Source organism: Triturus cristatus, chromosome 10 (assembly GCF_964204655.1).
Source record: "Triturus cristatus chromosome 10, aTriCri1.1, whole genome shotgun sequence".
Taxonomy (NCBI): Eukaryota; Metazoa; Chordata; class Amphibia; order Caudata; family Salamandridae; genus Triturus; species Triturus cristatus.
Window position 1 is genome coordinate 801,990,194 of NC_140593.1, and position 25,651 is coordinate 802,015,844.

Sequence of the window (25,651 nt, forward strand, 5' to 3'; positions counted from 1 at the left end):
GGCGAAAACGTTTTTAAAGAGCAGACAGTGGTCTTAAACGCAACCAGTTTTCCAGTAAGGAAAACAGTCTGCATTAAAAAAAAAAAGACTGCTCTATTTAAAAAGCAATCACGGAGATTATGGTCTGCTGACCCCAGCAGGCCACCATTCCTGTTATTTTTGCGATTTCTATGGGGTTGCAAAATGCAATCTACCTCATTAATGAGTTAGGTCGATTTAAGCCCCTCTGGGAATCGCAAAATGAAACTCTATGGATTTCATACATTTGTAATAGCGATTTCCTAATTGCGATTAGCTGAAAATCGCAATTAGGTAATCGCCATTATAAATGTTGATACATGTAGCCCATTGTTTCTATTGTACGTGATGTCGACTGCTGCTATGCACACACTTGTGGTGTATCGGACCGCCGAATTTGGCTTTTTGATAGTTTACAATGTGACCTGTTGTACCTCTAATAAGACAATACTAATGTTTTTTATTTAAAAAACGCACAATTGTCATAATTTGTACCAACAGTCTTTTACGTGTCTAGGTGTTTGCTAAAACTTTACCACTGAACTTCTTTGTGGACATTCTCTCCTAATTTACACCTTAATAGAAATAAATCACATTGTTCTTGATTTTTATATTTTGTGCTTCGTTCCACTGCTTGCTTAAATATGTGCCCCAGCAATTATGACAAAACCAATGTCTAAAGAAAATAATTTAACTTAATTAGCAATCACGTACGTTTTTTTCAAGTTTTCGCCGCTCATGTTCTGAAGCCACAACTTCCTCTGGCTAAATAAGTGAAAAAACAGAAAATTAATGACAATTCTTAGATTCTGCTGTGAGAGGAAATTACTGTCCCAACCCAGTATAAAACTATCATAAAACCTCTGTTTTATAGTATACACAGACTGTAAATATCTACCTTTACTCCCATCACCTCTCCATGCTTGGCTCAGAATTATACCTCAATACAGTATATCCCAGTCTCAGTTTGTCACTGAGGGGGTTTTGCTCCTGCATAATGCCAAGTTGACGGGATAGGGGATCCCGTATATTATCTCCTCAACCTGGCATGCCGTGCATTATTCCCCACACCTTGGTGCACATTGTATCCCCGTCTGTGTTTTTTAGAGCTTTCTGGCGAGATGTAGCCCCAATTAATACCTCGTGAGCTTGCTCTGAGGTGTAGTTAGTACTTAATTATGCTGTGCTTTGCTGTGAGGAATATCCATTATATTATTCTCGGTGTCTTGCTGTGAGGGGTATTATTTTATATTATTATATGCTAATGCTTGCTGTGAGGTGTTCCCTTTTACATTATCCTGTGCTTGCTATGCTATGAGGTGTACCCATTATACGATGCTGTGCTTTGCTGTGAGGTGTTCCCGTTTCTATTATCCTGTGCTTGTTATTAAGTGTATCCCTTTATTTAATTATGTGCCTTGTTGTGAAATGTACCCTTTAATATTGTCCTGTGCCTTGCTGTGAAATGTAGCCTTTAATATTATCATTTGCCTTGCTGTGGAATCTACCCTTTCATATTATCCTGTGCCTTGCTGTGAAATGTACCCTTTAATATTATCATGTGCCTTGCTGTGAAATGTACCCTTTAATATTATCATGTGCCTTGCTGTGAGGTGTACCCTTTTATATTAACCTGTGCTGTGAGATGTACACTTTTATATTACCTGTTGCCTAGCTGTGAGATGTACACTTTTATGTTTTCTGTTGCCTAGCTGTGAGAAGTACACTTTTATACTACCGTGCCTTGCTGTAAGATCTACCCTTTTATATTACCTGTTGCCTAGCTGTGAGATGAACACTTTTATATTAACCTATGCCTTGCTGTGAGATCTACCTCTTTATATTACCCGTTGCCTAGCTGTGAGATGAACACGTTTATATTACCTGTTGCCCAGCTGTGAGATGTACACTTTTATATTACCTTTTGCCTAGCTGTGGGATATACACTTTTATATTACCTGTTGCCTAGCTATGAGATGTACACTTTTATTTTTCTTGTTGCCTAGCTGTGAGATGTACAATTTTATATTATCCTGTGCCTTGCTGTAAGATCTACCCTTTTATATTACCCGTTGCCTAGCTGTGAGATGTACACTTTTATATTAACCTGTGCCGTGCTGTGAGATCTACCTCTTTATATTACCCGTTGTCTAGCTGTGAGCTGTACACTTTTATATTATCCTGTGCCTTGCTGTAATGTGTACCTTTCTATATAATCATGTGAGGTGTATACTTGCTATAAATTGTGTGAGATGCTAATCTCCTTATTGGGCAAAATAAATTATTTTCTTATTGCAGGAGCTTTTTGACATCGGAATACTCCTGTGATAGGAAAATGGGGTCACTACTCACTTGCAATAACTTTTTGCAGGAATCTAAAAGTATTAATTGGCATCCCTTCAAAGTCCGTCGCTTTACCATATAGAGGAGGTGAATCCATGTATACTGCACCTCCAAGCCTCGCCTCGATCTGACGCGTATAAATAAATATTATGCTTCTGTACCTTGCTGCAAGTTTTATCCCTGTATCACAATACCGAGCTTTGCTGAGAAACACATCCCTGTTTGTGGCCTCAATGAGTCCGGGTGACATATACATTAAAACTGGTATATGTGGGGTACTATACTTGTACTGTTGAATGCTCTCCCTCCTAGTTGAGTGTGCATACATCAATAGGCGTGGTCTTATAGTTGACTCATTGAGTACATGCATGTGCATTGTTTCCAAATTGACTTTGGATACATCCATGTGCATGGTCTATGAGTGAACTGTGGTTGCCTCAATGTATTGACTTTCTAAGTTGACTCTGGGGTGTATCCCAATGTGTTTTCTGTGTGAGTTGAATATGAGATACATCTCAGTGTTTCGCTGCGGTAAATTGAGAGGAAGCAACTACGTGCCTCGTTTCCAATGGGCATACTTGGTTATTGTCTTGCTAAATTGGCTGAGTGGTAAATGCCTCAGCATGGTCTCTCTGAATTGGATATGGGGTAAATCGCTATGGATTATTCCTCTAAATTGTTTTTAGGATTATACACGCATAGCCCCATGGAGTTGGCTGTATTGTACATGCCTATGCACTGTCACTCTTTGTTGGTATCTGGCGGCTCCCTGTCCATGGTTCCCTTAACCTGGATGGACCTAGAAGTCCAGCTTCTCACCTTGATTTTACGAGCAGAAAGTCGGTTAACCATGGCACGCACTCTCTCCAGCTCAGCGGTTGCCTCATTTACGAGAGCTCGTGACTGCAGATAGGTGTCCTGTGGCGGCGGTTGGGGGTTGTCTCGTGCACCAGCTATGTTCAGTAGCTCCATGCTCAGTTCGTCATTCTTTGACACCTAGTGAAGGACAAATAGCTCAAAACCCGAGGACAACATCATTGCAAGTACCAATACACAGGTATAGAATCGATGCGCCATCAGATTTCATTCACAAAATGTGAAAACCATATTGCTATCTAGTGCAACTTACACAAGGTTCCTCCCTAATTTAGTTTTCATTGTTTTCAATGCACACTGTCCTTCCCAAAAACATAAATTTGACAAAGTTGGAGAGAGGTTACAAAGTTTCCCTTTTCAGGCCAAATCTTTGTTACTTGGTTACTGTCCCATCTTGGATGGTGTGATCTGAGGCAGAGTGACCAATAGGCTCGTTGAATATTAGTCATTCAGTTCGAACTACTGATTTCGGAAGAGTTGAACAGAGACAGTCTTGTATTTTTATTGACTCTATGTGCGACTAATGAGCCAAAAACTGACTAAGAGAGGCATTTGGCTTTAATAACCATGCCTCAAATTCCTAAAGTACAATTCCAAACAGTGTATGTTGGATCAAGCTGCTGGCATATGGGAGTTCCACATCTAACGAAAAGCTAGGACAACAATTACAGTTGATTCCAACTCCATCTTTAATTTGGTGATTTATCACTAATTGTTGCATTTTGGTATAACTACTTAACAAATACATTTCATCATGCTTGTTTACTTGACATATATAGCTCAAAAGTGATGTGCCGCAACTGGATCCAGTGAAAACTGTTTCAAACTGGCCAAGAGGAATTTCTAATATGACTGACTGTTTAAACCCCACTACTGATTGTGGGTAAGACTAAATCCCAATTGCTTGACTATGAACTTAGCTAAAGGGCCTATTGTGAGAAGTTGGCCTGGTATATGCTGTCCACTAATTGAAGTGGGCACCTTGCACCATTCCAAACAACCGTTATGGTGATTTAAGAGGTCAAAGATAACCTTAGAAAGCTATCCAAGTGGTAGCTGTGGAGAGCAGCCTTCAGGCTTAGTCTTGAAGGAATGTTAAGCAGCTTGTTTTACCAGAATGCAACCTTTGAGTATTGGTTAAATGAAAGGAGAACCACACAGTAGTTATAAAAATATGTATTCATTAATATAATACTATCTAGTACGACACAGTATCTCCTACACGGAGATAATACCAAAGCACACAATACTAAAGCACAGAAATGACTGTAAATAGTACGAATACACAGTGGGCCACGGGGGGACCAAACCATATACTAAGAAAGTGGTATAAGAACCACAACTCGAGTCAAGACAGTGTCAAGAGGACATAGAATTGTGGGGACCCCTAGGAACCACCCAAGTGAGTATATGGGGACCCCACGGAGGACAGGTGCTGTGTGGGAACACAAACGCGTACTCCATACAATTCTATGGGAGAGTCGCGGTTGAAGTTTTAGAGTTTAAAGACCCTTCCTAGTAGACTTCGAAGAAAGCCTGGGGAAGATAGGAGGTTGGAGAGCAACCCCACCCGTGGATTCCCAGGTACCCAAGTTACCTATCCCAGAGAAGCCAGGTGCATATGTCTGAACTGGCGTTGGAAACCGCAGTCGAACCCAATGGAGGACTTCGTAGAAAGAGCCGCTGCTGGAAGGAAGAAAAGTGTCCATTGGAATCCAAAGGTGGATTCTTGTCGAAGAGTACCTGAAAGCAGAGGGGACAGAGTCGGGGTCACTTAGGAGTGACCAGGGGCTCGGTAGACGAATGCCCACCGATGTCGTGTGCTTTAGGTTGGTTGATGGAGTCCTTGACTCTGCAGCTACGGGGACCAGAGACGTCGAGGATGATCAGGAGCCGGATACAAGCTGTCCCACGAAGGATGTCAAGTGCTGAGGGGTAGGTGTCTGGCGGGTGCACCAACAAGCCTTGGCAACTGCAACCCACTCAGAAGGTCAAGGATGTGTACGGTTCGGACCAGCAAGGTCCAGGAGACTCACCAAACACAGGGTAGTCAGGGCAAGCCTTGAGCAACCTGGGGAGCCTAAGAAAAGCAAAGTTGACCCTCAAGGGGACCCACAGGCTGGAGGCATATGAGTCGCGAGAGGACCTTGAGCGATTTCACCAAACAGCCCACGGAGCACTCGATGTGAGGAGGCTGAAGTTCTTGGTAAGAAATGGTGCTAGAGGTTGGGGTTATTCGGGGCCCAATGCACTTGTTCGGGAAATGCCAACAAGCATATGCACTTGCAAATGGGTTCGGGTGTTGCAGCTCTCACGAGGATTCTGTCCTCAAACTTGGTGAGAGGGCAGCTCGGACCTCGAAGGACGTAGAAACCCTCCTCCTCTGTTGCTGAAGCCTTCAAAGTTCGTAGGAGCTCAGGGTCAGCAGACCGGACAGCAGTGAAGCGGTGCCTGCGAATGCAGTGGAGTGACTCCTTCACTCCAAGGGCGATATCTTGGGTTGTCCTTTATGCTCTACAGGTCCTGCACAGATCCTGTATGGTGCACGGGCACAGACGATGCTTCAGAATGAGAGGGAGGTGAAGTCAGGCCCAAATGAAGTTCAGTGAAGTCCAGAGTGTCCAGACGGTCAACGTTCAGTGGTTTCTGGTTCAAAATCTTGTTCACGTCAAATCTAAGGTCCTACAGCCATGTAAGCCCTTAGGTACCCACGGAAGAGGTGTGACTAGATTCAGGGGACCCTCCCAGGGGAGGGTATGGACAGTGGGGAGGTTGCTCCCATGTCCTTTGTCCAGTTTCGGGCCAGAGCGGGAGCCAACGGCTCCCAGGACTGGTTTGAACTGGACTATACACAGCGACACCAAGTGTGCACCCACCCAGCCCTAATACACTAAATCCTGTCTATGGCAGGATGCCTATTGTTCTGCCTTTGCCAGCTTGAGCTTGGCTTAGCAGCAGGAGGACAGAAATGTGTCTCTGGATGGCAGCAACCATTTTGTGCTGTCTGGGACTAGAAGGCTGGTACTGGGAACACCATTGACACCACGAAGCTCGCTTCTGAAGGGTAGAATCATACCTCTAACACGATCGGGCTTATGTCAGTTGTTTTAGAGTTGGTCATCATGCGGTCACATAATGCCACTCTTATGTAGTAAATGGCTGCCTCACAGACAACCTGGGAGAATGGACTCTATAGGCTGCAGGGATGTTCTGCTCATGCACTAGCACCCTCTCACTTAGAACCAAGCACCCAGTCCTCAGGATTGTAAAGGCCTGGTAGTGGGGAGACTTATAGGTTAGTGCAGAGACCCTTAGATATAGTAAACCTATATTTTAAGTAAGTGGTGCATGCACTAACTTACACCGGCTGCAATTGCAGACCTGTAGTTCCATTTTGCATGGCCTCTCATGGGTGGCATAATACATGCTTCAGCCCATGGGAGGCCTCTGGGGTAGCTATGCCCTGGTTACATGGTTACCATATACTAAGGACTGACAAGGGTACCCCAGTGTCCAAATTGGAGTGTACCTAAGTACATAGCATAACAGTTTAAGACGAAAGCAGATAGACTGGGGTCCTGATTAGCAGGATCCCAGTTAGACTAGTCAAAAACAGTATCACAATTAGCAAAAAGTGGGGGTAACCATAAGAAACAGATCCTACTTTCCTACACCTATAAATTACTGAGCTGCATTATAGCCTCAACTGCAAACTGCGGGTGGAACTTAAGTTTCGATGACTGAAAGTGGAAAAATCTAGACTCCAGGACTAAATACAGAAAACCTGACTGTGGGCGGGGGAGTGAGGTTATGCTGGCAGGGCTAAAGCATCAATAACAATGAGCAGGAGCTGATGCAATCAATGACCAGTTGTGGGTGTAGCAGGGGTACAAGTAGTTCATTGTGCATCGGTCCCAGTAGCAATTATTAACTCTGCGTTGGGCTAAAATCCCAATAAATATTGTGGGCTTAGCGAATATAACCAATACCTCTTCACTTGGTTTAAAATACTAGCTCAATAGGTAAAAATAAAACCCCAGAAATTGACTGACAGTAAGACTAAACCACCACAAACTAACTCTTCGTGGTAACTGAATGGGGTAGGTCTAAATTGGTAATATCTGTGAATGGGTGGGTTATCCATCTACATCGGCAACAACCAAAGGTTGGTACTCCAGCTGTTTGGACTACAGTTTACTTTTTCCATTGTTCGCAAGAGGATTATTTTTCCCAACAGCAAGCAAATGACTGGCTAAACACTCATGTATGCCTTGAATGTGTTGTAGAGGTAAGAAACTTTCAGAGCTTGTACCTCCTAAAACACAGTACATCACAGTAAGCACTTCCAGAAAGCCTCACCAATCACGGTCGCAGCCAGAAATCAATGAAAACATTAAATACCTCGTAGAGTCTCCAGAAGAGCAGAAAAACTTTAAGGAAAGGTTCTCGGCATATGCAGGATAAATTCCTTTATCTAAAGTCTGAAATCTCCTCATGTAAAGTCGAAATGTTCAGCAAGAATAGCAAGAGAAACAACCATTCACAAAAGAACAGACCGGACGACCTTGAAATAAGCACTACAGAAAACAATACTCATTCTGAGCTTCTCCTTCAAGAGCAGATATCTGGAAGAAGGCCAGACTATTTTCACCAACAAAGCAAAGAGACAGTGTAAATATGTCTCAGAGCATGGCATCAGGATTCAGATTTGAAATGGCGACCCAAAAGGAATATGTTGAAGACCTTTTTTATCACCTGCATAAAGACCTGACACAATGCAGCCATGTTGGAAAGTACCTTCATCACCATGTACCAGGGCTGATAATAAAAAGAAGACACATGTAAGACATAACTGAAAAGCGATAGGGAGAGAAGTCTGGTATTGCTGAGACTTCCTCCCAAGCTCATATTTAGATAAAAAGGGCGGCCAGTATGACACATGCAGAGGCATCTAGGGCTATCAGAAGGAGAGAAAGAGTTGTCAAGGTAGAGTGTTCAACATACCAAAAGACATCTTCATGGGCAGATGTAGAGAAAAAAGGAAAGCAATTCTTCTGCGCCCAGGGGATATGAGGAAGGGAATACAGAAATTAAGATTAGCACGGCTGTAAAAGGTCTCTGAAGTGTTATGATTTAGTGGGGTTGAATGATCATCATGTGCGGTGTCTCCTGGGGACTTCGTGATTTTCAAAGTTTTGGGGTTGGAGAGAGATCAATCATGTACTTGCCTGATTATGATCCACATTTGAACTATGTTTCCCAACTTTCTTACAAGATAATTTAGAGCACAGTTGTTTTGTACTCCATCTTGTTATCAAAAATAGATATTCAAGAGTAGAAAGTTTTTGGGACTTTCTTCTCAGTTGTATGAAGATGTGCAGGGTGGTGACCCTACTCATCGACTTAGTGTCATTGGCACACACCGAATAGGGGAAGGATCAGTTGAGAAGATTTAAGATAGCAGTGCAGAGAGGTAATACCCAGCTATGTATGCATCCTAAATGAGGGCGTGGATAAGCCGCCGAACAACATGGCCGCGCGGCGTTGAAGCTCCACCAGCTGCCTTCAGTCCAACAGTAATATCCCCCATGAAAGCAGCACCTATGCACTGCAGATTGGCTCCAATGGACTGCTGTTGTTGGGGCAAACACACGGATGCGGCCAGACCGTGACTAGATGGCATCTGCACAGATCTCCAGGCGAACAACGACTGCCGGGCAGGAGTGAACCTCGGCCGGTGCCGCTCCCTCTAATAGCGCAGCACGCCTGTGATGCGGACTCAGACGAGTGCAGTCTCCCGGCCTGAGAGGACGACGAAAGCTGGGGTAAGTCCGCCGGGCGCGGGTTGTATTCTGCTTTCTCCCCCCTTGCTCACGCCCAGCTCCTTCGGTTCGTGGCCTGTTTGGCCGTGTAAGACCTATACCGCCCGCTCCTCCCCCCATAGCCCTGCGGGGACAGGGCCTGCGCTGGGCCTGGGAGGAGATTACTTGGTCCCTGGGAAGTGCGGCCTGGGAGGCGATAGGGGCTGAGCTGCTTCATCCGGCGCCCGGTGGCTCCTATACAGAAATGGGTGCCCGGTCGGCATGCAGCCCAGAGATCCAGCGCCTTGCCTGTTGCTCTGCCTCCTTGACTCGTAGGGCCACAGCAGCAGCTGTTCCTGGTCTGAAACACCATTTAGCTGTCTGCGCCGCATCCTCAATTGCTGCTGGTCGTTGCCTCTTACAGCGAGAAGCCCTAATCCACCTATTAGCTCCCTCCATGGCCCGAACATTGCATGAGCTCACAGCACCAGGTTTATTCCTTGGGGCGACCCCCCTGCCCCCTCCTTGTTGGGTTGCTTGGGGGAGCGGCTCGCTGGACTTACCAACATCTGGGGGTTTCTCCTGCACTCCCTCACCTTAATTCCTCGCCATATTGCCATCTCCTCTGCCAGGCCGTCTCCTCACCAAATGCGTGGTTGTGGCCCTACCACCTCTCCCGAAGTCCGGACCCTAGCGGCATGGGCCGCAAAGACCCTAAATAAAGGACCCTCCCATTTGAAAAGGTCGCGGAACAGAATCGTGGGGATGACCCCATCATGGCGGCCGGGGTGCAGATGGCGCAGACAACCCCATTGCCCAGACTTCAACCCTGCTCCAGGAGATGAGGGTGGGTTTTCGTGCCCTGGATGGGCGCTTGACACGCTGGACATGCACCTAGAAGACATGGGGACCAAAATCCAAGCACATGACAGGCGTCTGGATGTTGCTGAGGCGCGTATATCCGACATGGAAGATAGAACAGTGCAATCCCTCAAGAGGCTAGAGAGTGGGGAACGCATCCTTAAAGACGTGGCGATCAAAAACGAAGACCTCGAAGCATGCAGTTGGCGCAACAACATCCACATTTTAGGGGTGCCGGAGACCACTGCAATGGGCCGCCTGGACCTCCTTGTTGAGACCCTTCTTTCTGACTTGTTTGGGAGGGAGTCCTTTACCCCTGGCTTCGTGGTGGAGCGCACTTTGGGCCCCCGACCCAACCAAAGCCTCCCTCCAAGGCTGATCATTGCCCGCATCATGAACTTTCGTGACCGTGATACAGCATTGCGACTCGCCAGAGAAAGGGGTGATACTGTGTGGCAAGGCTCCAAAATTGCGCTCGATCCGGATTTCACGCTCATGGTGCAAGAAGCACGCCATAATTACAACGGGGTCAAGGCCACCCTAAGGAACTTGGGAATGAAATATGGTATGCTTTACCAGGCCAGGCTGCGAGTCGATATCAACGGCCGGTCACGCATTTTCGACATGCCGATGGAGGCGTAGGAATTCTGCCACACATACAAGTAGAACAATAACCAGGCGATTGTGGTCGAGACCAAATCCTCTCCTCAGAGCAGCGGCTCCAACGCAAGCATGGAACTGTTTTCAAGTGCCGGCACTGGCTGACTGTCCCATCCTGCATGGTGACACGATGATGACATAACTAGTTTGGGACATTAACTTTCATCACTTCATGCTGTTTCTAATGACTGACTGACTGGCGTAGCGTTGCCACCCCTCATAGTGTTCACCTTTGGTTTGTTTCTAGGGATACGGATGTACCGAGTTAGGGTTCTTTCATTCCAGTTTAAAGTCTATTGGTATATTATGCTTCATTGTTCGACTTGGGTCTTGAGTCGCTTCCTTCAAGATGAGGTTGGGTGGGGGGTGGGGGGGAAATGTTTTACTGCAGAAAATTGGACTTAGATGTTGTCAGGCTCACTGTCCTCTTAAATGTTTATCAACGATTGCTTTGGTTAGCTATGTCTGTCAAGGTTTTTAGATGGCGCAGTTAGGTACCGTTTATGGCCCCTCGGACTTATCCCTGTTATCCTGGAATGTCCGAGCCCTGAATGACAACGGTAAGAAACAACAGATTGTTCATTATTTGTTACGTCACAATGTCGATGTTGCTTTCTTACAGGAAACACACCTGCCCAAAACTGACCCCGCAAGATTCGCCTCTAGCTGGGGCACACACAGATATTTTTCCAACTTCAGTAGCTACTCCCGGGGCACAGCTATTATCATACATAACAGGGTGCCCTTCAGTCTCCATTCCGTCATTAGGGATGATGAAGGTAGATTTACAATAGTAACGGGCCTCTTGATGGGTCACAGCGTCACCCTGGTATGCGTCTACACTCCAAACACTGATTGCCCGGAATTCTTTTATTCCCTACAGGCCCAGCTCGCCAAGTTAGACTCTACCCTATTGCTGGTGGGAGGGGATCTCAACTCACTTCTCAACCCCGTTTTGGACAGCACCACCAGCTCCCCTGGCACTAAACCACGCGCTCGCAGAGCCGTATCAGAACTCTGCGAACAATTGTCGCTATGCGACATATGGCGAGGGCGCAACCCTCCAAGCACTAAATATACGCATTACTCTGGCTACCACAACACTTGGACCAGGATAGATTAATGGTTGCTCTCCCCTGGCGTCTCCTGCTGGTACCAATCAATTGTTACACTTCCGAGAACATATTCAGATCACTCACCGGTTAAATTTCTTCTTAATGTACCCAGACCCGATGGATACGAGCGACAATGGCGCTTTCCCAGTCGGGCCCTCAACGATGACCTCTTTCACTCGGAGGTACACAAGGTGATTGAAGAATATTTCACCATTAATACGGGCTCAGTAGACTCCTGCGCAGTTCTGTGGGAGGGTTTTAAGGCATACATTAGGGGTGTCTGCATCGCCAAGCACGCCGGAGTCCTAAAGGCTCTCTGTTCAACTCTCTCTCGCCTTGAGCGTGACTTAAAGAATGTAGAAAGCGACACAACTAGCAGCCCCAACAGAAAGTCGACAAATCGCCGACTCGCCCTCATCGCCGAAAACAAAGAGACTGCTGACCGGGAAATACTCTATCTAGGCAAATATTCCACCGCATGACGATATGGCGAAGGAGAACAACCGGGCCGAGTCCTGGCACAGTTGTTTCGGACCCCATACAACAAGGCCTACATCACCGAGCTGAACTCCTCCACTGGTCATATGCTTACATCCACCTTCCAGATCCGTGACAAATTCCTTGATTATTACACCACATTATACACCTCAAGACTAGGGCAAGATTCCACAGTGCAGCAAGACTACCTTTCAGAAATTACTTTGGTGTACCTAGAGAAACATATGCAGGACTTCCTCACTGAACCAATCTCACTTTAGGACGTCACTAACGCCATCGAGGCCATTCGTGGATCCTCAGCCCCTGGCCTGGACGGCTTCACTGGGGATTTCTACAAGGCATACGAAGACCTCCTGGTGCCTCAGCTGATCGAGGTATATGCCGAAGCACTTGAGAGTCAAATTCTACCCCCTACTTTTCGCGAGGCTGTCATTAGCCTTCTACACAAACCTGGCAGGGACCCATCATTATGTGGGTCATATCGCCCCCTGTCCTTATTGAAATTAGACTATAAAATCCTAGCCAAAATTTGTGCCGTGCGCTTGTCCCTCCTGATGGAATTCATTATCTCTCCGGCCCAATCCGGCTTTGTCCCCCATCGTTCCACTTCCCTGAATCTTAGAACGCTATTCTCAGGGCTTCACAGGATCAACCCTGAGGTCCCAGCTGCCACCATTTTATTAGACAAGGAGAAAGCATTCAATTATCTTGAGTGGTCCTTTTTTGTGTCTATCATGCGTTGAATGGGTATGCCAATGGGATTCATTGCCACCACAGAATTATTATACAGTCACCCCACAGCGAGACACCGCCTAAATGGCACCCTTTCCCAATCGTTTTCTCTGTCCCACGGCACTCGTCAAGGCTGTCCCCTGTCCCCATTATTGTTTATACTTGCAATTGAACCCTAATCCGCCATTTCCAAAAGAGAGACATTTGCAAAGTGACTCCAATTCAACACTGGCCCCTTGTTGGTATCCCTTTATGCAGATGACACCATCCTTTATGTTCAGGAGCCAGGCGTCAACCTGGAACCCCTTATCAAGGAAATTACTCGATTTGGACAGCACTCTGGCCTGTGCATCAACTGGCATAAGTCAGTTATTTTTTATTTAACCCCTAGCACACTGCGATGGGATTGTGAATTCCCCCTTGAGTGGTGCACGGACTCCGTTAAATACCTGGGCATTCATATACACCTGGACACAGCTCACATTATCCGCCTAAATTATGGCCAAGCCATCAATGCCCTGGAGGCACAGGTGGAGCGATGGTTATGATTACCGCTCTCGATCGCTGGCAGAGTGGCTCTCATCAAAATGATCGTGCTTCCTAAATTTTTATATCTTTTTAACAACATCCCCATTCCCCTCCCTAACAGTTTCTCCGTTGCGTTCACATCTTGTAAAATTGTTTTGGGGAGGTAAACAGCCCAGGGTGCACTGGCAGATCTTGGTCCTTCCGTATGAGAGAGGTGGGTTCGGGGTGCCTGACCTTCAGTTGTATTATTTAGTGGCCCAATGAAGTTACACCTTCGCTTGGTTCCACCCTGACGCTAGGATCCAGTATCTCCGCCTTGGCCAGATCTGGTACTGCCGGACAAGCTCTTAACGGTGCTGCCCAGGGGCATACCCAGAGACCCCAATAACATGCAAACGGTTTCCACCACCAGCTGGGCGTGGGAGAAGCTGAAGCGGATAAGTGACCCATCTACACTTTACTCCCCGGCACTGCCACTTCCAAATGCCCGCTGATTACCGATCACAGGAGAGAGATTGGTGCAGCCCACCTTTCAAAATTTTCCATCACCAAACTGGGGGACTTACACTCAGGTGGGCACGCCTTTTCTATTACAGATGAAGACCGCTTCCATGATGCCACCTTCATGGATCGCTTTGTTCTGGGCCGAGTCCGTTTGGTGCATCGGGCAACTTTGCCTGGCTTTCCCCAAGAACCAGATTTGTTTACCCCTTTGTCCACAATCATTGAAAGCCAAGATGGAATCCATCTTATATCCAAACTGTACAAAGCCTGCTCCGAGATAATCCCTGTACAGGACAACAAAATTCACAAAGACTGGGAGGCTGATTTAGGTCACCAAATCACGGATGACCAATGGACCAAATGTTGCACGGTAACAGGGGAAGTCTCTTTGAATAGCTGGCACAAACTACTGCATTTTAAGTTTCTTGGTAGAATGTATTTCACCCCGGCCAGATCCCACAGACTTGACCCTACCAGACCGCATAATTGTCGTAAATGTAATGCCCCTTACGCAAACTTTACCCACCTTTCATGGATATGCCCCAAACTACTACCATTCTGGGAGGCGGTGCAAAAACCACTGGGAGATATGATTGAGCTGACCCTCATTCCCACTCCCGAGATTGCAGTATTGGGCTATGTAGCAAACTTCCGTAAGCGCACACGGTTCGCGGCTCGTAGACTGCTGCTCGCTAAAAGAGAAACTGCACTACATTGGGGCCGGAAATCAGTTCCCACACTACAGGGATGGCTTCATAGCCTAGCCCTCTGCAACACCAACAGTGAACTTTACTCCACTACATTGCCTCTATCATCCTGGCCCAAAGACATTTGGGGGCCTTTCAGGGCTTAAATACAGGCTAACCGCCCGACTGCCGACTCTCAAGTTGAACAAGGCATAGTTCTGACTGGGGTGGGTTAATGACTCTTCGCACCATACTCACCTATTTCACAACCGCCAACAGGGGGTCTCTAGAGAATTGCTCTCCTGCATGCATGTATGGGTCTGGATTGGATCGGTTGGCGGGAGGGATGTATATTGGACTGCTGAGGACAACCTAGGTGTGGGGCATGCATACCATCTAGATTACACCTGCAAACCTTGACATTGCTTCTTGTTTATAGCGGCCTTGACGACATGACTTCTGTGACCTTATATCTTTGTATTCTTATGCCAATGTACTAATGACTGTGAGCACTCAAGTTTGTATTGCAGAATTGTAATAACATGGTAAATAAAGTTTTTTTTAAAAGTATGCATCTTAAACTACTAATTTGTACTCAGTTTTTGGGGTTCCTGTCACTACCACTTGGGGGGAGTACTTTGTTATTTACACATTGATACAAAGTTTATGAAAAAGGAAATAAATGTACTGTACTTTACAGGGGATTAAGGAGATGTTCCCGTTTCATTAACTGCAGATTTGTGGGACTTCAGGAGACATGGGAGGTGGGAATGGGTGGGGGACAATTTGTTTTGTACTCGTAGTTAGAAAGATCCAATGTTACTAGGAGCATGTCTCAGTGATTCTACTGGTAAAATGGGAATGTGCGAAGTGCCACTGTATGGGGGTTGACAGATGTCTCTGATCTTGTAAAAATGTGGATTGAAAGATGGCACTCAGCAAATACAAATCCATTCTGAAGAGAGCATAGGTGTTGAAAGTTGATTTAGTCATTCTCTCCTTAAAAAGAGATACATAAAATGTGCTATAAAAGCTTCCCCGTGCAGATCCTTTACTGTTTTATCAAAGAAAAAGTGAGGACAGCAGCGTATTAATGCCAGGAGTAATTCTCAAATAGACCTCAAAGTGGCCATGACAGAAAATTTGTGGGGAAGCATGTCCATACAGGTGATGGAGATCTAACCATTTACTCAATAAAGGACATAATGAACCCCAAGATTCATTATTTGCTTCAATCTAACCAAAGGGCTCAATCTTTTCATTGTCCACTATTGTTATAGGGAGGCTCTATCTCAATGCTGGATTTATTGGAAGACAGTTGAGTTCCAATTCAAACACAAAAGGCACTGGCAAATCTCCCAAACACTTACAAAGAAAATGTAAAGCTTAGCTTTTGATAGATACATAGTTCTGCAGCTTTTCAATGGCAGTGAAGGATTACACACATTTGTTCATGTGTAATATGGGCATTTCAGATCAGGCTTAGCAAATCTAGATGCCTCAGGTGAAGTAGTGGGGAAGGCTTTATATGACTAAGTTACACTTTACTTATAACTGGAGGTAGGTCATCCAACCCAGATTTTAATTGACTAAAGAATTATTCCTAATAAGGAACCCTCTCTTGAGATTCAGTGTTAAGACACTGAATAACCAACAAGTTATAGACGGCATGCCATGTGAAAAACAAACTAGATTCAATGGCCCAAAAAAGAAAACAAGCATAAATAAAACAAGAATATTAATTGAGAATTCTAAAGGCAATCTATACCCAAAGGAAAGCTAGAAAAGCTCCTATCCAGGCATACTGAGCAAACTCTCTTTATACCAAACAATGTCTCTACAGCAGTGCGAACACAGCAAACAAATACACTGCACATAAACTGCAGGTACAGCACATTCTGAATTATATCTGTAACATCCAAAATGGGGGTGTGTATAGGAGAGTGGTGAATTGGCTAAAGAGTGAGACTTTTAGCTCTGTAGAAGGAGTAATACTACTCGTCCCTTTCTACAGCTCAAATTGTAGGCACTGGCAATACCTTTCACTTGAGACCGAGGGCTATGAGGGAATGGGTTGGAAATGTAGTCACATTGTACTTAACACATCTGATTTTGTAATGTCTCTCTAAAGACATATATTAGCAAACTGCTAATGCCCTAAAGTTCCACTAAGAATTAATGGCTGATTTTCAGCCGAAATAAATCTATGTAATTGCATGAGGCAGGGAGCGCCTTTCTTCACTCATCTTTACACTATCAATAAAACCTGTGGAGAATCCTTTATTTTCCTCTTCAGAGGTGATCCATCAAATGCTTTGATGGCTATTAAGGATGTTTTATCAACCTTAAGTAATGTCTGTGTGTCTAAGATCAAATACTCAAAATAGCCTCAAATAATACCCTTACTGTACTACAAATGTATTTCTTTTTAAATAAGCAATAAAGATATTTGAACAAAAAAATAATATTTACCCTTTAAATTGAGGATATACAACCTTTGGCAAATAGTCTCAAATGTGACTGGGCAACTCACAAGCCTCAATTACAACTTTTGTGTAATTCACTAGTCTTTTGGAAACTTTTTTTCCCCATTGAATCGGGAATTGCAGGCGAACTGGAATACAGCACTGCAGATTCCTTCCCAACGTACATTTAAACAGCTAAACTAAATATCGGGATGGAAAAGAGCTGTAATATGGGGAATTATCGGGAGAATCAGATGAGGTAATGCTGATTCCCATAGCAATTCCATATTTCCAGGGGACCCCTCAGGCTGTAAGTTACAATATTTCTGTATTCCAGCATTGCAGAATTATTTGAGGTGTGGGAATATCGTACCAATGTTTCTACACCCCTCAGATGCTGGTCCACAAACCTAAACACCTAAGTGTGTATGCCACTTGCATACGTTTCTCTTTCTCATCAATATATTCCAGATCTTGTGCATTGTGTTTTGACTAATGTAAAACAATGGATATATTAGGAAAGAGAATCGTCAGGCAGAAGCATAAACCCTCAAATTAATCGAGACTATTGTATGTTTAGAATAATTTCTCACTTGAAATTTTATCCAAAATATTGAAAAAACATGTTTGCTTTATGCTTATTTGAATCACAAAAGACACACAATTGATGGACTGAATACAGAACAAATCAAAACATTCACCCGCAGTCAATAGATGTGGGTTAAATCCATCATTCTTTTGCTCACCATGCCTCCCCAGTTTAGACCTGGCCATATGCAAATAAGTCTTGACCCTGCACCTCATGGGAACAGTCCAGCCAGAACTGCCAAGCCATGTCCTCCCTGGACCGGAAATATGCGTCCTAGGACCGGTTTCGGGGTTTCACCCCTCATCAGCCAGGATAGCTTGAATCCAGTGGCACAGTGAGTCCAGGACAATGTATGACATTGTTCTGCATTCTGTCCATCGATTGTTCTTTTTGCATTTGTCACTCCGAGTGTGACGGTGTATAACCTACATGGGTCCTGTGCTCTCCCTGCCACTGGAGTCAAGCTATCCTGGCTGATGAGGGATGAAACCCTGAAATCGGTCCTAGGATGCTTCTTTCCAGTTCAGTGAGGACCTGGCAGTTCGGGTTGGACTGTTCCATTGGGCGCAGGGTCAAGACTGATTTGCATATGGCTGGGTTCAAACTGAAATGGCATGGGGAGCAAAAAAAACAATGGCTTTAGGCCCAGATCTCTGTACTGGGGTGAATGTATGACATTGTTCTGCATTCTGTCCATCAATTGTTCTTTTTGCATTTGTCACCCCAAGTGGTACAGGTATGCCCAGACAGACATAATATATTCTATGGTATGGAGATGTAGTTTGGTACGGTATTTTGGAAAGCCATCCTGCCCTGCATTAAGGAAATAAAAGTTATAGCAATTCCACTCCATTCTGCGATATTGGGCCAAATGGAAGATAACGTACATTCTATATGCTAGGTAAAATTTATAATTTTACACCAGCTTTTCTGCAGAACAATCATGGCGATTTGGAAATACCCAAACACTGAACATTTGGGGGTTGATGAAGGGTTGCGCAGTGTAGGAGGGCTGGAATTAAAAGAGCCAAAATCACCAATGGCAGACAGTAATTCTTTCAATGCAGCACGCTATTTCTAGTTCTTGCACCCTGAATTGCAACTAACATGCAGGCACTGGAATTACCGATTTCTTTTCTTTAATTTTCTTTATTTAATTTTGCAATGAACAATGACAACTGTATAGTTTGCATTTCAGAGTCAAACACAATGCATAGTCAGGTGTCAATAGCCTACACGTCTCACGAATGCAACTCGGAAACGAAAGGGGGAGAGGGGTGAGGATGAAAAGAGAGAGAAGGAGATAGGGAACAACCAGTAACTTGCCACTCAGGTAAGGCTACTCTCTGCACAGGTAATAAGATTTAAGGTAAGCGCACCCATCGTGTTGGATGGTCGAGACTCAAACCAAAGTTAACCAGGTAGATGAGCAGGACATCATGGAGGAGACGGCAGTCAGGTTTAAGCGGAAGTGGGGGGGAGAATCAGGTCTGTGTGCATCCTCTGTCATCTCACCCTGCAGTCTAAGGTAAGTCATCAAGGGGGTCCAAATATCTTTTGGGTGAGAGCGGACGGGCAGCAGCTCCCAGTACGCATCCAGCATCTCCTGGCAAACTGCCACATCATGCAGCCAATTGCTTATGCTGGGCAACCCACGCCTACCCCAATGCCGCACAATTCTTCGCTTAGCCAGCAACAACAGCACTGCCGTTAGCCGACGGGCCTCCGGGGTACTCTTCTTGACGTAGCCCAGTATGGCTACAAAGGATGCACGGTCAGGACAGTGGCCTGTGATGCTAGTGTCGTCTCTGAACACCTCCTCCCAAAAGGCCCGTATCCCAGGATACCCAAGCCAGGTGCAGGAAGTCAGCGCACGCCACAGTGCTGCGCAACGCATGCAGCGTGCTTCCTTCAGGAGGCCCATTCACAGCAGGCACGCAGGCGTGTGGTAAATTCTATGTATAAACATAAAGTGCATCAGTCGCAGCCAGTAGTTCGTGGATAGGGCCTTCAACTGGGGCCAGCCGTAGGTCCACTGTTTCTCACTTATCACCACATTGACATCATTTGACCAAGTCTATCGAGCGGAAGCCACCTGAATCGATACAAACTTCTGCATGCTGGCATTGAGGTGAGTAACCAGCTTACGGTGTGAGCGATTAGTCAGCATCTTCTCAAGCATCACAAATGTCTGGGGAGTATTGGGAACCTATCATGGAGGTTTCACATAGATGCTCAGAGCTGATATTAAGTCATGACGCACAGAAGGGGTGCCGTGAGATCCTGAAACACCTGCTGATGGGTGGCAAAGCTGCCATTGGGGTACAATGCTCCAAAGGAGGAAAGCTGCATTCGACGCAGGTGCACCAGAGTTGCCACCTCCAAGCCATGGGAAGTAGCAGGTGTCCTGGAATCGGAATGAACGGGGCAAACAGGTAGTCACGGCATGTCCTTTTCTGCAGCTTATTCCACATCCAGACCATGCATGCCACGGTGTCCACCTGTTGTCGCACTTGGCGGGCAGGGTCATATAGGACTGACTGAAGCAGTCATGGAGCAGTGAGGTCAGCCTCTGGAGCAGTTTGAGGCTGGAATTGTATAGGGTGTAGCCAAAAATGCACAAAGTGCACCTGGATGCTAAAGAAGTAGAGGTTCATGTCCGGCTCCCCCAGACCAACCTGCTCAAAAGCAAGTGTCATGAGGGAGATACATGAGGCGGTTTGCTGGCCCAAGCAGCACCCCAGCCTGTTTAGCAATACAAATACCCTGGAAGACCACCTTAAAGGCCTCCCACAGAGCGAACAGGGAGTCCACTGACTGCATATTAAGTTCGAAGTAAGCAATAGTAACCTCTCTGACCTCGGTACACCTGGTCACGCAGTGCACCGGGGAAAATCTCCAAGAGAATGCTTGTGGGGGTCGCCTTAGGCAAGCACATCTTCAGGAGCATAGGGAGGTGGTCAGACAGTGTTCACGGGAGATGCTGGTCATCTATGGCCCTGGAAACCACATCTTTGGTGGCCAGCCAGAAGTCGATCCTGGACCAAGTACTGTGAGTGGATGTAATGCATGTCGCCTTGGAGCTATGTAGGTGATGGGCGCACCAGATCTCTGTAAGGCTATTCTTCACAGTAATTTAGTGTAGTTGTGCAGCAGACTGTGGGTGGCGTTTCTCACTAGATGTATCAGCTGTGGCGTTCAGCACCACATTGTACCCACTAAATGCCAGACCTCTGTAAAGAAGCCAGGATTATCGCTGTTGGGGTCATACACTGATACCAATATCAGCGGCAGTCCCTGTAGAATACCAGCTAGGATGACGTATCTCCCCTGTGGGCTGCAGAGCGTTGAACGTGTGTGCCAATGTAGTCCTGCGAGGGGCACTACAGCCACCCCTCATGGATAATTAGAATAACAGGCCCATGCTTCTCACCTATCCAGTTCGCCCTCAGGCGAGTCTGCATCAAACCAGTCATGTGTAACTCCTGCAACAGACAGATGTCAATTTTGTGGGGCTGTAAATAGGAAAAGATTTGTCTAGCCTTTCACCTGGCATTCCACGTTAACTCTCACCATCGGGGGCTTGGGTAGCACGGGAACCATCCACAGAGGGTCAGGTGCAGGCAGTGTAGAGAGGGGGGCAGTATTACTGAGTGGCTAAACAGGGAAGGAACAAAACACAGAACAAAAACAATATCGCAACCCAGAACCAACCCCCTACTTTGATCCCCCAACCGGGCCAAATATGACCACCCTTCCCACCCAACAATTCCAGAGAGATTTAAGGGGACTCATCCCAGGGGGGTGAGGTAACTGACCAGCACAAGATGCGCTGGGTGGCCAGAAGGAGGAGTAGGAACAGCCAGGGACGAGAACATCTCTATATGTGGATCTAGTCATTACCCTCACACTATCTTATATAGGGCAGAGTACTCCAGTTCAGAAATGCAGATGAAGAGCACGATGAAGCAGGCAGGGCACATGCCCTGGGGCAGGTAGGTCCTAGGCCTTCATTCATTTTCACTAAGTTGGCCACTGTCCAAGCCTGTAGGTGAAGGCGGTAAATCAGGTCTAGCGGCAGATGCCCCCAGGCAAATTAAGCAGCCGCCTTCAGGTCAGTAAAAAAGTGGATTTTCCCTGAGTGGTGTACACAGTATTTGGCAGGATAAAGCAAGGAATATTTAGCAGCCATCTTCTGGAGTGTTCGCTTAACTGGGGTAAAGTCTAGTCTGGCGGCCTGGACAGCCAAGGTGAAGTCCAGAAAGAAGGAGGCTTAACTGCCACAGAATTGGAGCAGTTGGCACGCCAGAGCAAGGAGAAGCATGGTGTCTGTGTCCCGGTAGTTCAACAGCCTTGTTATTATCGGGCCGGTGGGGCCCACTGGGGGTGGGGGTGGGGGAGTGTGCTGCTCCAGCGATCTATGTGCCCTTTCTATGATCATCATGTTGGAAAGGGTCTCCCCAAACAGTGTGTTCTACGAAGTCTTCCATGCGGTCAACTTCGGGATGCCCAGGATTCTCAAGTTGCTGCACCATGACTGTGCCTCCAACTCCTCATACTTAAGGCAAATAAAGTCACTGACTTTTCCCATCTGGAGCAGTCACTCTCCCACTGAGGAGTGCACATCCTTAGCCTCTGATGTATGGTATTTAAGTTGATACAGCTGCTCTTCATGCTGATCTACCTTTTCCTTAAGACGGTCGAAGCAATTCGCCAGCCGGTCGATTTTCGAGTCAATAGTATGCAGGCTTTGTTGGAGATCAAGAAACATGGATCAAATGTCGGGCTTCGGGGATGCATCACCCCCTAGCCTAGGGGCATCACATAGGGTCCTCCATAGCAGGCTCCATGGAGCACATCGTCCGTCCATCGTGTTTCAAGAGGCAGCCTGGATTACGTATTGTTGGCTTTCACCATAGCACAGGCGGTCGCCCCACCAGCCCCCTGGGGAGGGGGGCAGCTAGGGCAGGCAAAGCCAGATGGGGACGGGTAGGGGAACTCACCAGCTGGGCAGTGCCACGGTTCAGGCACACTCTGACAAGGAGCACAAGGTGGTGTCAAGCCACATACGTAATAGGTAGTGTAGAATTGGTCTGTGTTCACTTGGCATCTACCACTTCCAAAGAGGCCAGCTCCAAGAGGCTCTCCCAATAGTTCTGGTCCCCTAGGGTGCTTTCCATCTGCAACCGCAGAGCCGCTCCAACAGGTCCTGCCTCACCTGAGAGTACTAACACAGGGGAAATAAACAGACCAACAGCAGCCACCAGTGATCCAGGCAGAGCGAAAGCGGAGGAAAGCACTCACCCGGTCACATTAAAGTCCTCCATAGCCAAGCATAATTTTCTCAAGCTCAGTCATAAACAAGGAGCTGCACACGAAAGCACTCCCCCATGCGCCCAAGGCCACAACACCAAACAATATCGTCGGCAGGGGGCACAGGGGAGAGAGCTCTTGCCGGGGGACAGGAGCCAACAACACCGGTATCAATCAGTCAACCTGGCCCTCATAAGGCACATCCCAAGGGAGCTCTCCTGTCTTCGTAGGCCCATCACCCACCAGGGGGGCACCCCTAGGGGGCCTGAGCAGGCCCGTGGCAGCACTCAGGCTGAGGGACCAAAAGTTCAAAGGTAGTGCCAATCCAGGTCAGCAACCCCAGGGAAGGAGGGGGGCCCACTCCCTCTTGTGTCTCGCGTGCCACGATGCCAAGCAATCCAGCCCACGGGCCCCTATCAGCACCATGGGGCCCCAGGAGAGTATTGAGCCGCACAGGGGGCAGATCCATGCGTCCAAGGATGGCGGAGAAATGCCTCGTGCTCACACAGAAACCAGCCATTGGGCAAGCCAGGGGATCTTGAGGGCGGGGAGGCCACCACTCAGTTCCTCACCATGAAGTCCCAGGGGGCCCCAACACATCCCACGAGCACACTCACTGTCAGAACTGCCACCGGTCCCCAACCGCCCTCAGCCTCCTCCGCCAGTCAGGGCTCTGTGTCAGAGACCTGGGCAAAGGCCTCACTGCTTCAGCGCTACCCAACACGTGAGACGGCAGTCTGCTGTCATGACAGGTCCAGGCCGTGCTGCACCAACAGCTGTGATTCGGGGTCCGAGGCACCCTCCGCCTCCCCAATCACAGCATCACAGACATCAGGGTGTCAGGGAGCAAGGCTTCATCATTCTCGCCCCGATGCTACTGCAGATAATTAAGGGATTAGCAACCCAGCCGGCAGAGCCCCCTCAAAAGATGTCCATCTTGCTGCCGGGATAGCTCTGTCCCACCAATTTGATTTTCAGATGCAGAAAAAACAAGTTTGGGCCTGATATTGCATAGGGGCTCCTTCTGCTTTGAGAAGGAGTTATTCCTGTGCAGAAACAGGAGGAAGAGACACCCATGTGCATCAGCACCTCGTTTAGTCATAATTGGGAAGGGCAGTATTCCCTCAAGGGGTACACTGTGGCGAGTTCAGAATCAGTCCATTGGTGTTGCAAAGAGTACATAATATTTATGATGTAAAAAATCACAGTTTTTATCACCAATGAAGGTAAAATATTTTTAAGTTTGGATCACTTGTTAGGGTATATTCAATCCAATGCATCAGCTATTCAAGTAACACCTAGAAACATGCATGCTCTTATCGAGAAGTAAATTTATGATTTCAATTTAGTGGTCAAGTATGATGGATAAGAGATTGCTTAGTCTTCCGACACCTTCCACTTTCACACCTTGGAGGCTTCTTGATGATGAACCATGCCCAGTTCTACAACTCCAATAGCCTAGGTTATCCCTGATAATAAATCCATATCGGCAGATCATAGCTCCCCCTGATCTTTTTGGAAACGTTCTCAAAGATGGAAGAAATATTTTTGGTTATGTTCTTTTATTGTAACTTTAGGTTGCCTTTCAAGGAGATTCCACCCAACTATCAGTGTTCATAGCTTTGTGAATGGATAGTAGTAACCCTTCATTATGGCTGAGGGCATGGCCGAGGTGTACCTCTAGTCCAGCAGGGTCATGCTTTATACTGGGAAAGCAACAAAATCATCCTGGAGTCTCAATGGCTAATGTCTCTTGGCAGTAAAAGTGAAGACCAGACCACATGAAATGAAGGCTGGATGTCATAAGCGACTACCTATGTGAGACAGTCATTGCAAATCACATATACACGTTAATCCCCCTATATGATAATGTGGATTTTCTCCTGATCTTTCCTTAAAGATAACTGTAGAACCACCCAAACACCAGATGCATTCAACCCTAGAAAAAACAAAATGCTTGTTTTAGTATGAGAAACTGTAATTGTGTTTGACCAGTTAGCCCAGGCCTGGGTACAGACACAGCACTCACCTCACGCTCATGTTCCTTGCTCAGAGCCATGTAATTGCTCTTCAGCACAATGTACTCATCAGCCAGTTCTTTGCGATTGGTCTCCACAGCCCGCAGACGCTCTAAGGCAGCCTCGTGCTCACCAGAAAGCTTCTCCTTGTGCAACTCCAACTCCATGACATGGTTTTCCAGACTCAGAATCTACAACAAAAAGAGACATCCAGGATTGAATTGTATTGTATTGTATTGTATATCGATTTGTATAGCGCGATTGCTGCCCCACGACAACACACCCCATAGAGAGAAGTGCTTTAAAAAAATATATAGTTTTAAACATGAATCATTAGTAAACTCAGAGGCAAATCAATTGTCATGTACACCCTCTACGAGGCCCAGATTATGTATGAGCAACATTATAGTCTATTAAATCAAACACAATAGGTTTTTATACACCTGGTATTCTGAACTTGCATATTTGATCCTGCTTTAATATGTAATCCTGAAGAAAAAGGAGTTTTGGTGAAAATAAAATATTTTCCTAAGATCACACAGTTTAAGTGGGGAAGCACTTGATTTATCTAGGTTTTCTGGTTTCACTTTGTACAAATTAGCCAGTAAATTAGTATATATTTGCCTTACTGTATGTTGACATTA

At 46.4% G+C, this 25,651-nt stretch overlaps 1 protein-coding gene across 1 annotated transcript in view; it reads right to left on the reverse strand.

The window, feature by feature from the left end:
- The window catches only part of CCDC78 (coiled-coil domain containing 78), a 321,251-nt gene that overhangs the window by 102,120 nt on the left and 193,480 nt on the right, over positions 1 to 25,651 (reverse strand). Inside the window, exons 10-12 of the mRNA XM_085628349.1 lie at positions 25,019 to 25,198; positions 3,181 to 3,357; positions 733 to 783 (exon numbers count right to left, since the gene is read on the reverse strand). Coding sequence (XP_085484475.1) covers positions 733 to 783; positions 3,181 to 3,357; positions 25,019 to 25,198 — 408 coding nt within the window. The remainder of the gene's footprint in view (positions 1 to 732; positions 784 to 3,180; positions 3,358 to 25,018; positions 25,199 to 25,651) is intronic.